This window comes from Astyanax mexicanus, chromosome 14, assembly GCF_023375975.1.
Source record: "Astyanax mexicanus isolate ESR-SI-001 chromosome 14, AstMex3_surface, whole genome shotgun sequence".
NCBI lineage: Eukaryota > Metazoa > Chordata > Actinopteri > Characiformes > Acestrorhamphidae > Astyanax > Astyanax mexicanus.
The window spans coordinates 35,359,229-35,374,574 of NC_064421.1; the positions used below are offsets into that span (position 1 = coordinate 35,359,229).

The 15,346-nt window shown below is 36.2% G+C and overlaps 1 protein-coding gene across 3 annotated transcripts in view; it reads right to left on the minus strand.

Annotated features, from left to right (window-relative positions):
* larp1b (La ribonucleoprotein 1B) overlaps positions 1-11,218 on the minus strand; it is a 67,487-nt gene extending 56,269 nt beyond the window's left edge. Inside the window, exon 1 of one of the 3 annotated variants that reach the window (XM_022672716.2) lies at positions 10,519-11,218. In XM_022672716.2, the coding sequence (XP_022528437.2) occupies positions 10,519-10,795 (277 nt within the window). In that variant the 5' untranslated portion in view covers positions 10,796-11,218. The remainder of the gene's footprint in view (positions 1-10,518) is intronic. The other 2 variants (XM_022672717.2, XM_022672718.2) reach the window with 2 other exon arrangements.
* Between the last annotated feature and the right edge of the window lie 4,128 nt (positions 11,219-15,346).

Consider the following 15,346-nt stretch of genomic DNA (forward strand, 5'->3'; position numbering starts at 1 on the left):
TTATTAATTTTTTATATGGCCCTAAAACGCCTTCGTAATTTTAAGCCAAACAGACACTGATGATTTTTTTATCGGTACGGAGAGCTCATCTGCATGTTTGATTAAAGTCGGAATATTACGAGAATAAAGTTGTAATATTACGAGAATAAAGTCGTAGTATTTTAAGGGAAATGTGGTTCTTTTTTTTTTTTTTTTTTTTTTTTTTAGAAATGTGGTTCTAACTGCGTGGGTTGCCTTTTAAGAGTGGAGCACTGAAAGGGGCATTTTCTCGCTCATTATCTGTTACAGGGCTAATCGCCATTTATCTATTTATTATCTATATTTATAACCTGCAGATTATTAATGTAGTGTTACAGATAATACAGTGTCCAGATTTTCCCATGGTGGTGTAGCCGAGCCTCCGGCACCCCTGTTGCGAGAATTCTCCCGTGTGGGGAGAGCCTGCGTTGCTGCGCAGACATTTCCTGCCTTTTAGTTTGTATTTTTGTGAACAAAGGAACAAAAATACAGTAAATTCCAGTCAGTAATAAAGGAAATAAAAATTTTACCGATGCAGGATGACTGTGTATTATAAACGATATCAAGATCAAATATACTGTGGGAAGTATACATGATATGAACGTCAATTATCTCAACAATGTGGAGTTGTGTTTAAAACAGAAAAATATAAATGAAATAGGAAAATAACCAACTAAACTAAGCTTAAAATGCTAAAAGAAATATAATCTAACAAATTCTAAAAAAGCAAAACGAAATAGTGAACACACAGGTACAAAAATAAATATTAGTTACATTAAAAAAACGTAAAAGTAAGTAAACTGTGTCTGGGCGACAACACCAACCAAACAGACAACAAAGAAATAGCAAAAAAGAAAAAAGAAAAAAAAAGAAATGAACAAAAACTACAATTTAAAGGCCAATAAAGTTGTACTAATCTCAAAGCAGTAACTTAACAGACAGAATATAAAGCTTTACCAGCGCTATGAGATGCAACACCTATAAAACAGAAGGAGCAGCGGCAGCGTGACGGTTCTAGTGAAATAATTACAATTATAATTAAAATTATTATATGACGGTAATACCTTATACCACCATATAATCTGACGATGTATGATGGTATGAAAACTTCAATACCGCCCAACCCTAATTTGCATGAATAATTGATGAAATTACTGTAGAAACGATAGGGACTGTAGAAGGTAAGTAGCACGATAAACACTTTTCTATCGTCCCCACTATATATATCGTCATATCACACAGCACTATTGACAAAGTTGAATTGAATTGTGACGCTTAATGTGTGATGGGGTGATGAAGTTTGGGCACCTTTGATCATTTTCATGATTTATCTTTATGAATTAATGGTTGTTCACATCAGTGATTTCAGTTAAATACATCATATAGCAGATAATAACACAGTAATATTTGAGAAGTGAAATAAAGTTTAAAGGATTTAAGTGTACAATAATAATTTCAACAAAAATAGACAGGTGCATAAATCTGGGCACCCTTGTCATTTTATAGATTTAAATACCTTAGGCACTAATTTTGGAACACAAGATTTGTTTGCTAAGCTCACCGACCCTTGACCTACATACTCAGGTGAATTAAAAGAATTATGAGAAAGGGTTAAAGCGCCAATTGCGAGTTTGCATTTTCTCTGAGGAGTGGCAATATGAGAGCCTCAAAACACAACTTTTAAATAACAGGAAAAGACTGTTCAACATCATGATTTAAAATGAAGGATACAAAAACTCTCTGAGATTTCAGCTGTCAGTTTCCACCATCCATCGGTACAACTCCCAACTCTTTACAATTCACATCACTATGCCATGAACACACTGTTAGTGTTCAACACAATTTACACAATGCTGTCTCAGGACTTTTCCGTGTACTTGTACATAGAAATATTTCATTCTAATCCTTCTTCAAAGCAGACTGAGGGTGAATAAAAGATGCTTTCAGAGTTCCCCTGCGACTGCAGCATCATCCTGACGTGTGATAGAGTGCGTGTGCTTCCTCCAGCCGTTGTCGGCTTCTGTGACTTGCTGAGGTCATGCTGACAACTTTCACACAGATCTGAATAGATTATCTGATCTTTAAAACATTTCTTTTCAGATATAAATTCTCTGGTGTAGCTCGTAGATCACAGGACCCTTTTACATAAATTAAGTTTTGCAAGCAGACTGGCACTGACAAAATGACCATATATATATATATATATATATATATATATATATATATATATATATATATATATATATATATATATATACACACACACACACACACACACACACACACACACACACACACACACACACACACATATATATATATATATATATATATATGGTAATTTTGTCAGTGCCAGTCTGCTTGCACTTGAGGAAATTTACCAAAATAAATGTAAACCTAATTTCCAACCATTTCTTTGTGATCTGTAATTTGATATTTAGTAGGGGGAAATATTTATTATACATGAATATATATAATATATATATATATATATTATATATATTATTATATATGCTATATAGCCCAGCTCTAGACACACCCCTGCTTAATAGTTTTAATAAATTTGGCTTAGCTACACATGTTGTAGAACAAAAACTAGTTGTGTGTTTGCGTCTGTGTGTATACACTGTGGACTGCGTCCTCACTCTGTCTCACTCTACCTGGCTCTACTAAAATTGGTTGTTGTTTGTGTAAGTAGCTAGAAAGCTGACAGCAGAGGCTACATCCTTATATATATATATATATTATATATATATAATTTTAATATGATCTTATAATTCAGAGGATCCAGCAATGTTTAGGAGGAAAATGTACACAAAAAACAAATAGGGTTCTGAACATATTTATTTACCACAGAATGTGAAATGTGATAGAGGCGAGTTTTTGAAAAGCCAATTCATTCTGGGCATAGAGAAAGTCAGCAGACATAGATCATCTATTAAATCTACTTTATTCATGACATATTCTGTTAACATGCACTGAAACCTAGTAGCTGCATCTTTACCATACCTCAGGTTCTCTCTGGAGTACACAAAGCCGGGGATGTCCTTTGTGGGTCACCCAGGAACGAGCCCACAGTCGCTTCTCCCCCTATTTTTTTTTTTTTTTCTGAGAACAAAAGTGCTACCATCACTCAAATCATTTCCGTACCTATATTTGTCTGATTCTATCCTCCTCCCCCGCGATGACCTACGAACACGTGTAGTGTTGCCAGTTCCCAGAGTCCGACACGGAACAAAGATAACTGCTTAATCTGACATAGTGAACATTGTGATGGACAAAAACGTTGTGTAGTCTGAGCTTGACATTAGACCTCTTTTATTGAGTTGGATAGCCACTGGCCTGCGTGGTCAAGGCAAAACATTGTTAATAGGGTTGCACCGATACCAGTATTGGCACCAATACTGGCACTTACCCACAGTATCGGTATCGGCAATGGGTATCGGCCAATACCATTTCCTGGTTTGGAATGCAGGAGTAAAAAAATAGCAGGGTAAACAGCTCGGGTAGAACATACAGACAAAATAGAGCAGAATAGCAAAGTGCTGCTACTACAGCAGCGTGCCTTTCTGCTCAAACAGCAAACGGTAAACAACCAAACCTGAGTAACCTGCTAATCGAGCCGAACACTAACGCTAACCGAGCCGAACACTAACGCTATGGAGCAGGATTACTGCCGTCCCCATCTCCTGGTGAATAACTTTACATCTCCTATTTCAGTTTACACAATACAGATCTGAATAAACGAGCCAGCTACCTAAATAACCATCTGAATAATTAATACTTGCCTGAGTAAAAGTCTAAACCTCTTAACGCATCCTGGCCCACCGGCGGGCCAGATAAATATCATAATTAATATCTGGCTGTGTTGATGAATAATTATAATATATAAGGTTCAATAATGAATAAGGTTCAAAATACACCCAATATGCCAATTTAAAGCTTAAAATATCAGTTATCTATCATATTTAGCTGTATTTTCTTTTAAGAAATAAACATTGAGGGCGAAATATGCTTTTTTAAAATTAAAAATATTCATTATAATGTTCATATTTGCGTGTTTCGTACATCTATATTTGAACTTCACTGAACATTTTTCATTACAGCTTGTAAGTCACACAGACATGACAGAACACACAGAATGACTTGAGTAACAATAAGATGAATGAATGCAGTACACTTTTTAAACCTATAAAAACACCTGAGAGTGACTGATGCAACTGTAGAACAGAACAGGACTTGGTACGTGTGAAAGCCCTGTTCTAAATATACTGCAGGAAGATTTAAAGAGGGGTAAATGGGGAGTAAACATTGTCCAAATGTAGGCCTGTCACGATATCCATGTTATCGACTTATCTTACGATAATTTTTTTAATCACGATCATGTATGTCAACGCTGATAATAGGTTTCCTGTGCTGCTCTCTCTGCGAATCTGTCAAACAGCAACATCACGTTACACACACACACACACACACACACACACACACACACACACACACACACACACACACACACACACACACACACACACAAACACACACACACACACACACACACACACACACACACACAGACTGTGTGTTTGTGGAGATGTGTTAGCTTGCGAAGATATTCGAGGCTAAAAGGACTTTCTTAAAACAGCTTTAAAGAAATTTCAAAGAAAGTCCAGTCCGGGATGGGCTTTGATTTAAAGCCACATGTGGCTCCGATGTGGGAGTCAAAATAGTGAGGAAAACCATCAACGCAAATGAGCTTTGCTTTGTTTGTTTGCTTTGTTTGCTTTGTTTACTTTGTTCCACAACAGTGGCAACAAAAGCTGGCAATACTACCAACCTGAAATCTTATTTAAAGCACAACCATCCAGCCCAATTTACAGAGCTGAATATGGAACATTAACATTTTTCTCCCTGAGAGATCCTGCCTCAGGGCCCACATGCTAAACATGTTGGTGTCCCTTGCTTGGAATTTGTCTGACATTTACATTAAAAAATACATGTATAGGAAGAGATCAGGGCTGCTGAGCCATCTGTGTCTTTGATCAGACGAATATATGTAATTAAAGGATTATTCTTTTTCTGAATGCAGGCAACTACATAAACCAAAATACAAAAGTATATCACAGGTGATTTTGATACAGTTTAGTCTTAGTCTTTTTAATAAAATGTATAATAGTTTGTTACATTTTAGTCTATCGGATATTATCAGTTTTAGTCACATTTTAGTCTAGTTTTAGTCTAATATATTTTGGTCATATAAAAAGTATGTATTACATATGTTTTCCTGTTTTTCTATTTTCTATTTGTTGTTATTTTGAGATTATTTACTACTAATGTTTATTAAAATAATAGCCTTTAGGTGTTGTTGCATTTAAATTATGCTAACGTTTAAATATTTTAAAGCAAGTGACCTGTAATGGAGGTGGGAGGAATAAAGTCAAGTTTCTGAAATGATGCACTTCTTCTGCAGTACAGATTTATACTAACATTACTGGCTTTCAGTAGACTAGACTTACATTACTTAACAAGTGTTTTTAAAACTTGTTCAGTAACAGCAATGTTTAGCTCCGCTTAAATGCAGCTACACAGATTATATAATCTTCTGTATTTAGTAAAATATCCAGCACAACAGACTCTGTTACCCAACAGAGACAGAGGAGAATTCTGCCCTCAGGGTTTTCTAACAGAAACAGTGAGGGTTAGGAAAAAAGACAGAAAGTGCTGCTTCTTTGTATGTTTATATACTAACCCCTCACTCGTGCTGAAGTGTGGCTGAGCATGCAGTTCAGCGTGCTGCGCCTGTTCGCAGCTCTACTTAAACGGGAAATAGAAAATAAAGTTTATCGAATCCTATCGTCCGGCTTATCATAGTTATCGAAGAAAATATATAACTCGATACATATCGATATCATTTTATCGCCCAGCACTATGTTAGTGTCACTGTAATATGGTGTAATAGTATTATTATGCTAGTATATTATTACTGTGGCACATTCTCTTAAAGCACCTTTGGAAGCCCAGAAGCAGGAAAAAAACATTTAAAGCATTTAATTTATTTAAAATGACAATATTATTGTTAATCACAATAATTCTTGGGACAATATACAGTCCTAAAGAAATATCATGACAGGCCTATCAAAATGTAATGTTTCTCAGTCCACACTAGTCATTCTTTAAAACAATTAAATTTAGTTGTTTGGTTGTACGATGTCACAAATCAATGCACATACCGTATATCAGACTACTCAGCCTACCACAGTTTGGCCCTTTTGCTCAGTGAATTAGTCATTTATTAATTTTAGATGGCATTAACAGAGTACATCACAGCACAATAACAAATCTACAGTGAAGTTTCTGTAGACTAGTAAAAGAGCAGACCAGTTGTTCTAAACAAAGCACAGCAAAGTCTGAAGTGAAGGTTCTAGAGGTTAAAAATTAGGCACAATAAAGGGTGAAAGTTCTGGAAGTTAGTAATAGAGCATAGTTAAGTCTACAGTGAATGTTCTAAATTAAATGAGAGTTAATAATAGAGAATAAGTCAACAACATGCTAATTTTTTGTAATATTGCACATTAAACTGTCTGCAGTAAAGATTTGATAGGTTAATACTAAAACATAGTAAAGTCTGAAGTGATGGTTTTAAATTACTAACAGGGTATAGTAAAGTCTGTGTAGTAAAGTGTCTAGTAAATTTTACAGTAAGCATGTTAAAACGTATTAGTATTACATAATAAATTGAGTAAAGGTTCTAGAGGTTAATAATAAAACAAATTAAAGTGTACAGTGAATGTTCTAGGTTAATATTAGAACACAGCCAAGACTAGAGAGCATGTAAGAACTTAGCAATAAAGTGCAGTGAAGGATCTAAGGGTTTTCTAAAGACATTAGTAGCAAAGCAGAGTAATGTCTACAGTGAAGGTTCTAGGGTTTTGAAATAGACCAGTTAAGCCCTGCCCACTTATAGTCAAGTTATGACCTGTGTCCCAGCCTTGGATGCTTGCTGAAAAAGGCACTATATAGCTCAGCAGAGTAGAACAGAGATCATTTAAATGTGTCATATATATACTGTACATGTCTACAAGGCACACACATAAGTAGCATATTTCATGAAAACAGAAAAGCTTTAAAAAAAGTGGTTTGCTCTAATTACATAAGCATTAGAAGTGGACCTCAAGTCGTGGGAGGGGATACGGGTGAGGGGCACTATCACTTTAATGAGCAGGTCTAGAAGCAGGGCAGTGACCACACTCTGTCAGGCCTCTCTCTCTGCTCTGTTCGCCCCTGTGCTCTGCAGGCACTGGCTGGAGTTGCAGCTGTCAGCAACTCCACGTGTTCTCTGCCTGCAATCTGATCAGACAGGCTTTCAGGCAGGGGGAGGGGGGTGGATAGGGCCTTGCATTCTGGCTTCATCAGCAAGTCTGCCCTGATAGAACCCAATGATCAGGACCACGTCAATAGATATTAAAGCTGAACAGGAACAGACGATCTTCTCACTGTTGAAGGTGTTTTTCAGGTAGATCAAAATAGAGAACTTTATTTGGTCACGTCTAAAGCACTTTGGATCAAACCGAATCACTCTTTGCGTCGACAATGGGGTGTTTAAGAAGCTGATGGCTCGCATGCTGTGGGCAAATAGTGGGATTATCTTCGTCAGGTCTGGGAAAAGAGTGTGTGGTGCAGAGCTGGTTCTAACAGATGACCTGAGGAAGGCTAGGAGGGGGTATTTGTGACACTGGACTTATTTACAGCCTGGCAGGCAGGACCATATGTCCACAGGCCACGAACTGAGAGCTGAGTTTGCAGTAATAGCTTTAAATGACAGGGGAACAAGATAGTTAGAACCTGATTTAGATGATAGAACACAGGGGAACACAACAGGATGGAGGCATTAGGAGCTTGACCCCCTATATAATACTGAATATCTGTTTAGCAGAGTCTTATACAGTGGGCGAGTCAAGATTAGAGGCTTGCATTTTCTCACCACTATGGGTGTAAGATGACTACAGTGGAGGGTTTAGGGTGGACGCACACACACACGCTCTCTGTCTATCACTCTCTCATTGCTCTTTACCTGCCCATGTATGAACAACAGCTAACACTTGACAACACACTGACAAACAGCACCACAACCAACAACCACCTCCAACACTTCCAAATGTTTTCAGGTCTGAAGTAAAGTTTCTACACATTAGGAACAGAGCTTGCTAAAACCAGAAATAAAGGATCTAGAAGTCTGCAATACAGCACAGAAATTGCTCTAACAGCTAGTAATATAGCACAATAACAGAAAACAGAGAAATTTGATGTAAAAGTTCAATACAAAAGTAATATAGCACAGGGAATGTTCTAGAGGTATGTAGCAGAGTATGATAAAGCCTGAAGTTCTACAGTGTAGTGGTAAAGCACTATAAAGTATTTATAGTAAAAGTATTACAGGTTAAATTACCAGTCAATCTTAAACCCATGGTAAAGAGTGAAAAATAGATGTGAAGCACCTAAAGACTAGCAATAAAGTACAGGTTCTAAAGGTTAGCAGTAGGGCTGTGTATTTGCAAGAGCTTGGCGCTACAATACGTATAACAGTGTTGGGGTTAAGATTCTATATTCAGTATATAGCGCCATGTACTGTGATACACTGTAAACAATACAACACATTGCAATTATCCATATCTTATTTTAGAAAAACTCTTATAGTATAAATACACATTATCACATTCATAAAATCTGAGTAAATGTATAAAATCTGAGTAAAAGTAAAGTTTACTTTTACAACACTTACAATCTAACAGTAAGGGCTTAAACACGATACTAAATTAACTACTGTCTGACAACATGTGAACTAATCATTAATTATCAATAATGTGTTTTTGATATACAGTTATTTTCTTACACCCATAGTTAGAAGTAGAAAACATTTTTCTAGAAGTTAAACTTACTGTAACATAACCTAGTACAGTAAAGGTTCTATAGGTTCAATGTAGGCTGTAGAGGTTAGTAATAGAGCACAGTGGAGATTCTATAGGCTAGTAATAGGATACAATGGAGGTTCTAGAGGCTTAAAATAGGACACAGCTGAGGTTCTAGAGCTTAGTAATAGGACATAGTGGAGATTCTAGAGGTTAGTAATAGGAAAATGTTTTAAAGGCTTAAAATAGGATACAGGAGGAGGTTCTAGAAGCTAGTGATAGGATACCATGGAGGTTATTTGTGTCAGAAGTATATCACAGTGGAGGTTCCATATGTCAGTAATGTATAACAGCTGAGGTCCTATGTGTCTGTGGTATATTACAGTGGAGGTTCTAGAGGCTAGTAATAGGATACAGTGGAGGTTCTAGAGGCTAGTAATAGGATACAGTGGGGGGTTTTGTATCAGTAGTATATCACAGTAGAGGTTCTAGCGGCTAGTAATAGGATACAGTGGAGGTTATTTGTGCCAGTAGTATCACAGTGGAGGTTCTAGAGGCTAGTAATAGAATACAGTGGGGGGGGTTGAATCAGTAGTATATCACAGTGGAGGTTCTACATGCTAGTAATAGGATACAGTGGAGGTTATTTGTGGCAGAAGTATATCACAGTGGAGGTTCTATATGTCAGAAGTACATAACAGCTGAGGTTCTTTGAATCAGTAGTATATGACAGTGGACGTTCTAGAGGCTAGTAAAAGGATACAGTGGAGGTTCTAGAGGCTAGTAATAGGATACAGTGGAGGTTATTTGTGTCAGTAGTATATCACAGTGGAGGTTCTAGAAGTTAGTAATAGGATACAGTGAAGGTTCTAGGGGCTAGTAATAGTACACAGTGGAGGTTCTAGAGGCTAGTAATAGGACACAGTGGAGGTTCTAGACGCTAGTAACAGGATCCAGTGGATGTTGTAGAAGCTAGTATCAGGATACAGTGGAGGTTATTTATGTCAGTAGTATATCACAGTGGAGGTTCTAGCGGCTAGTAATATGATACAGTGGGGTTTTTTTTGTATCAGTAGTATATCACAGTGGATGTTCTAGAGGCTAGTAATATGATACAGTGGAGGTTATTTGTATCAGTAGTATATCACAGTGGAGGTTCTAGAGGCTAGTAATAGGATACAGTGGGGGTTTTGTATCAGTAGTATATCACAGTGGAGGTTCTAGAGGCTAGTAATAGGATACAGTGGAGGTTATTTGTATCAGTAGTATATCACAGTGGAGGTTCTAGAGGCTAGTTACACGATAGAGTGGAGATTTTAGAGGCTGTTATTAGGACAGCGTGAATGTTCTATGTGTCAGTAGTATATCACAGAGGAGTTTCTAGAGTTTTAGCTAAATCTTCACTAAACTTCAGCTCTAGCTCACACGGCGCTGTTAATGAGGACAACATGAAGGCTATTTACACGCTAAAGTACAAAACAGCGCCACGTAACTCCACACACAGCCGCTGTCTCTAATCCCACTGCAGGTGTGGTTGTTACTGGGTGTAAAAGTGAAGTTTTGGGGAGTAAACAGGGAGGCAGGAGGAGGTAGTTACCAGTGTGGGCGCTGGAAGGACATGTGCTGCTGCTGCCGCCGCTCTTCCTCGTCCACGGGTTCACTTTGGGCGGTGGAGCCTCCCGCACTCTCGCCTTGCTGTTTTCTGCTTCTCTCGTGTCTTGGCTCGTCGTGCTGGGCTCGTTCTCCTTCTCCGTCGCGTCGTTTTGTTCTCCTTCGCACATTTTCTCGGGTTCCTCCTCGGGAAGGTCGAGTTTGGCGGCGGCGTCGCCTCTGTTTTGCTCGCCGTCCCTCGCGGCCGAGTCGACGGTGGACATGGTGGTGCACGAAAACACGCACGCGGCGAGCTCGCGGACACGATCCCGACGGAGAACAGCGAGAGAAACAACTGGTCAAACCGCCTCCGTCTGCCCGCTAAAACCCAAACTAAACTTAAAACCGAGCCCTGGCTCTGACAGCAGCTCCTGAAACCCGAAACAAACGCTGGAGTCAGTGCTGCTGCTAAACTTTTTAAAAATAAATAAATACTCTGCCAGAATTTATCCCCGATATGTTTCCGTTGATGCGCGAGCCATCCGGGCCGAAGCGGCGGACAAGAAACGCTCTAAATAAAAATAAAATAAATAAAGCTACTTTAAACCGTGTTTTAAGCTGCTATCGACTTTGACGTTTGGATGATCCGCAGCTCACCTAAAAGGAAACACTACGAATAGAAGCAGCCACGAGTCGCTGAGCCGCGCTCTGATCGCCTCTTTGGCGCTCCTTGTGGCCAGACGGCGGTACAGCACGGCGCTGCGCGAGAAGCCTCCCATTATTTTATATTATATATCTATTTTCTGTATTTGCTGTAATTTTTGGGAAGAGAGTAATGTAACTTTTAATTCTCTGCATGTCCTTTACATATGACATATTGACAATAAAAACTACTTGACTTGATCAGCTGAGTCTCATTACTAAGCAACCGAACGCGAAACGTCCTGGAGCAGACAGCAAGCCACCAGAGAGGCTAGATAAAACGTGCTTCAAACCCTTACACAAAACAGCATATCAAAACAGTATATATATATATCTCTTTTAGATGTTAATTTATATAATTAACTGTATTTCACGATGCTATATAGAGCTATCATTTATTAATTTTATTACTACAACCAAAAGTAAATTCATTACTAACTGATACTGTTTGTAATGGCAAAGTAAAGGCAGCAAAATACTCCACAAAGTAGGGACAGGGAATGCATCTCACAGCATCGACCTGCCCCTAATGTTGAACTGTGGGGCAAACATGTAGTTGACATGCAGTCTAGGGACTGAGGAGGATAAATATGTATTTAAACTGAGAAAGTTATGATGACCATGTTATTATTATTTTTATTTTTTTGCAATGCAGTGAATAGCACATCATTTTATTATTGCTTTACAGTCAGTAGCTTTTACACCAAATACACTAAATATTATCCAGCCAACACATTAAAAAATAATGACAGTGATTTCAAATATATTTTTCTAATTATAGACTAATTATATAAAATACAAAACTTTATATGCAGGACTGATGAAACCACCAGTTAGGCCTGTGACTATCCATAAATTTGAATAATTTTGATTAAAAAAAAATCTTTGAAACATCCCAGACGTTTACTTTACAGTTCATAATCAATCACTGACAACTGTGACATAAGTCAAAGTTTACGCTAAACAAAGAGGCGTAAATTAAGCGTAACGACGTGCTTGTCAGCGTTATATGCGTATTTCAGTTACCCTATAGAGCCTAGACCGAAGGAGAGCACAGGCGAGGGCGGGCTGGATGTGAGGCGTAGTTGGATGTCTAAACCTGCCTTCCTTCAGGCGGTTCTCTGCTGCGCTGTGGACTCGCTCACTGCTGCCGCCGCCACGTGGCGGCTGAATGAAGGTACTGCAGATACACAGTTACAGCCTGCTTGTAATCTGACACGTGGACTTCACTCTCCAAAACAAGTTAGTTAGCTAGTGTTTACCAAAGGTGTCTAAAGCAAAAGCGTCTCTAGCCCTTTTTAGGGGCGTTCAAGCACCACTTTTTAAAACAGAAGTTTAATAGGATAAAAAATTTTCAAATCTATATATCTTTAACAGAATTTAAGTAACGAAAATACAGCAGTCTCTCGTTCTGACCAGTATCTGTCAAATTTTTGGACACACCTTCTCACTTCAAATTATATTTATATTATATTTTTCCTGCATTGTAAATGAATATTCAAGTGATCCAGACTATGAAAGAACACATAAGGAATCATGTAGTAACTTAAAAGTTTTTGATGTTCTTTGCGACTACACTTGAGGATACCTTCAAAATTCTTGAATTTATTTCGGATTCACTGACCTTCATTTCAAAATAGTTTTCTAACAATAATATACTATGTAGTTCTTTATGTATATGCCATTTCAGTTGACTGTTCCTCCTAAAGCTGACTGAGAAAATCCAGCCAAGATGCACAAATCTGTCATCTAAGCAAGAATTGTCTAATTTAAAGAAAATAAAATATTAAACATATTCTGGTCTATTTAACTTTTTTTTTTTACTAAACAATTCCATATATTGTTTCTTCATAGTTTGGACTGCCTTGATATTAATCATTACTCAACAATGCAGGACATTTTAAAATAATAACAACTTCCTGAATTAAAAATGTGTCACCAACACCAACATTTTCATAAATTTAAAGTGAATTTTAGATTTCTTTTTCAAACGAGTTGTTCATGTTTAGAAATACAAATAAAAGTGAATGAAACATTACCAAAACATGAATTTTCTCTAATATAATACAGTCATCTGCATACTACAACATAATTTGCTGCTTGTTTCATAACATTTATTACACCCATCTCTCTTAAAAGATGAAATAAATTCAAGATCAGGTTAGCTAACTAGCTAATGGTTACTATCTACCCTAGTACCTAGCATTGCAGCTAATCTGTGGTACTAGCATTTTATAAATATTGGGACTGGATAGGATTGTTATTGTGTGAAAACAAGGGTCAGAAACATAAAATCATTAATTATCTTGTTTTGAAGAGTTTATTGATTTAATAATGCAAAGGACTACAGTGAGGGCGCTAAATGATCTAACAAACCTGTTAAGAAAAAAATAGTGTTATAAAGACATGCATTTCAACCTATTTTAAATATTCTACTGCATTATATGCAGCTAATTAATGCTGAAAACATATATGTAAAATGATATGTGCTTATATTTATTTGTTAATATGTAATGTATTAGCAAACATACATACAAAACAAATTTTACAGATTCATGTACGTAGTAAGGCGAGGAGTCTACGTTATTATAATGTTGTAATGACCCATCACTTTGATGCTGACAATGTCACAATGTTGTAATGAAGTATGTTTGAAAATATATAATGTGCTCTATTGTCACTCAAATAAATATATGTAATTGTATTTTTAAAATACTTTTGAAACTTAATGAAAATAACAACTACAAATTTTATCTGAAATAAATATTAAAATTCGAAATATATTTCACATATAGAGAAATACGTGTAAATATTTTTCTTTTCCATGTGGACAAATGAATAATGGAAATTTTAATCTAATGTCTATGTAATAATTATGAAGTTGTCACAAAATTATTAACAAAACATAAACAGCACGGCCTTTGGAAAATGTTGTAGCAACATTGCAAGAAAATAGACAATGTTGTGACAACTTTGTGTTTGCTGGGAACGATGTAGTTGGATAATTTGATGCATGCTTATTTTTAAACTGAGAACGAAAACACATGTATTTTCATAAATTGATTTGACAAATACATGTTGAGTTTGATTTTGTTTATATAGTGTCCATCAGCTGTGATATTGGAATCTAAACAGTATAGTGCATAAAGTTCTTTCAGTATGATAAAACTTGGGGTATTTTATTGGTCGGTATTTGTTTTGTAGCATTTGGCATGCTAGTTTTTTGGGAAAAACATATAAAATGTATTATACATATTTTTTTCTTTTCACTCTGGAAACTGCCACTACGTTTTTGTTTCCAATACTGTAAAGACATATATTTCTAATTCATTAGAAAAAAACTTTTTTGGCATTTTCAAACTTTGTCATATGTTTTAAAAATATATATTTTACATACATTTCATTAATTTGGTTGTACAATACAGTGTTTATTAAATTTCAACATTTCTCTGATCTTATTCTCTTAGATTTGAATAAATATTGGCTAGGGTTGCTTAGCTAAACTTTTTTTAACATATATAATTAAAATATATTTATAAAAAATACATCAATGTATTTAGCAAATGTAAAATTTGACAGGTAGTGACTTTTTATTAAATATATATTGTAATTTTTCCTTATGGTGATGCTGCTTGAATGAAGTTTAATGATGTCACAGCTGCTTCGTCTATATACAAAATAAATATATAATTCAATTTCTAGATTTTTATATATTCAATATATTGTGAAAGGTTAGAAGAACTGTCTGCTAGGTGGTCATGTGCTTGGGAATGAACCGAATAAACCCCCTCTATTTCTAATTATAAATGTTTATAAATATACATCTTTTCAGCTTCTTATTTTTCTCGGATCATGGAGAAGAACCTCTAAAATGCATTTGTCATTAGATAACAAGTTATTTATATTTCAGAATTAATTTACATCCAACACTGCCCTCCTGTGGCTTTAATCTGTAACTGCAATCTGTGTAGTGTGTAATCATTTTATTTATAAAGGATATTATTATATAATTAAATACACAGAAATGTATGTAACAAAAAAAACATACATTGTATTTTTTATTGCACATTAATTTATTGAAATAATAACAATTAAATTATACACAGACTATTAATACATATATACGTTTATCA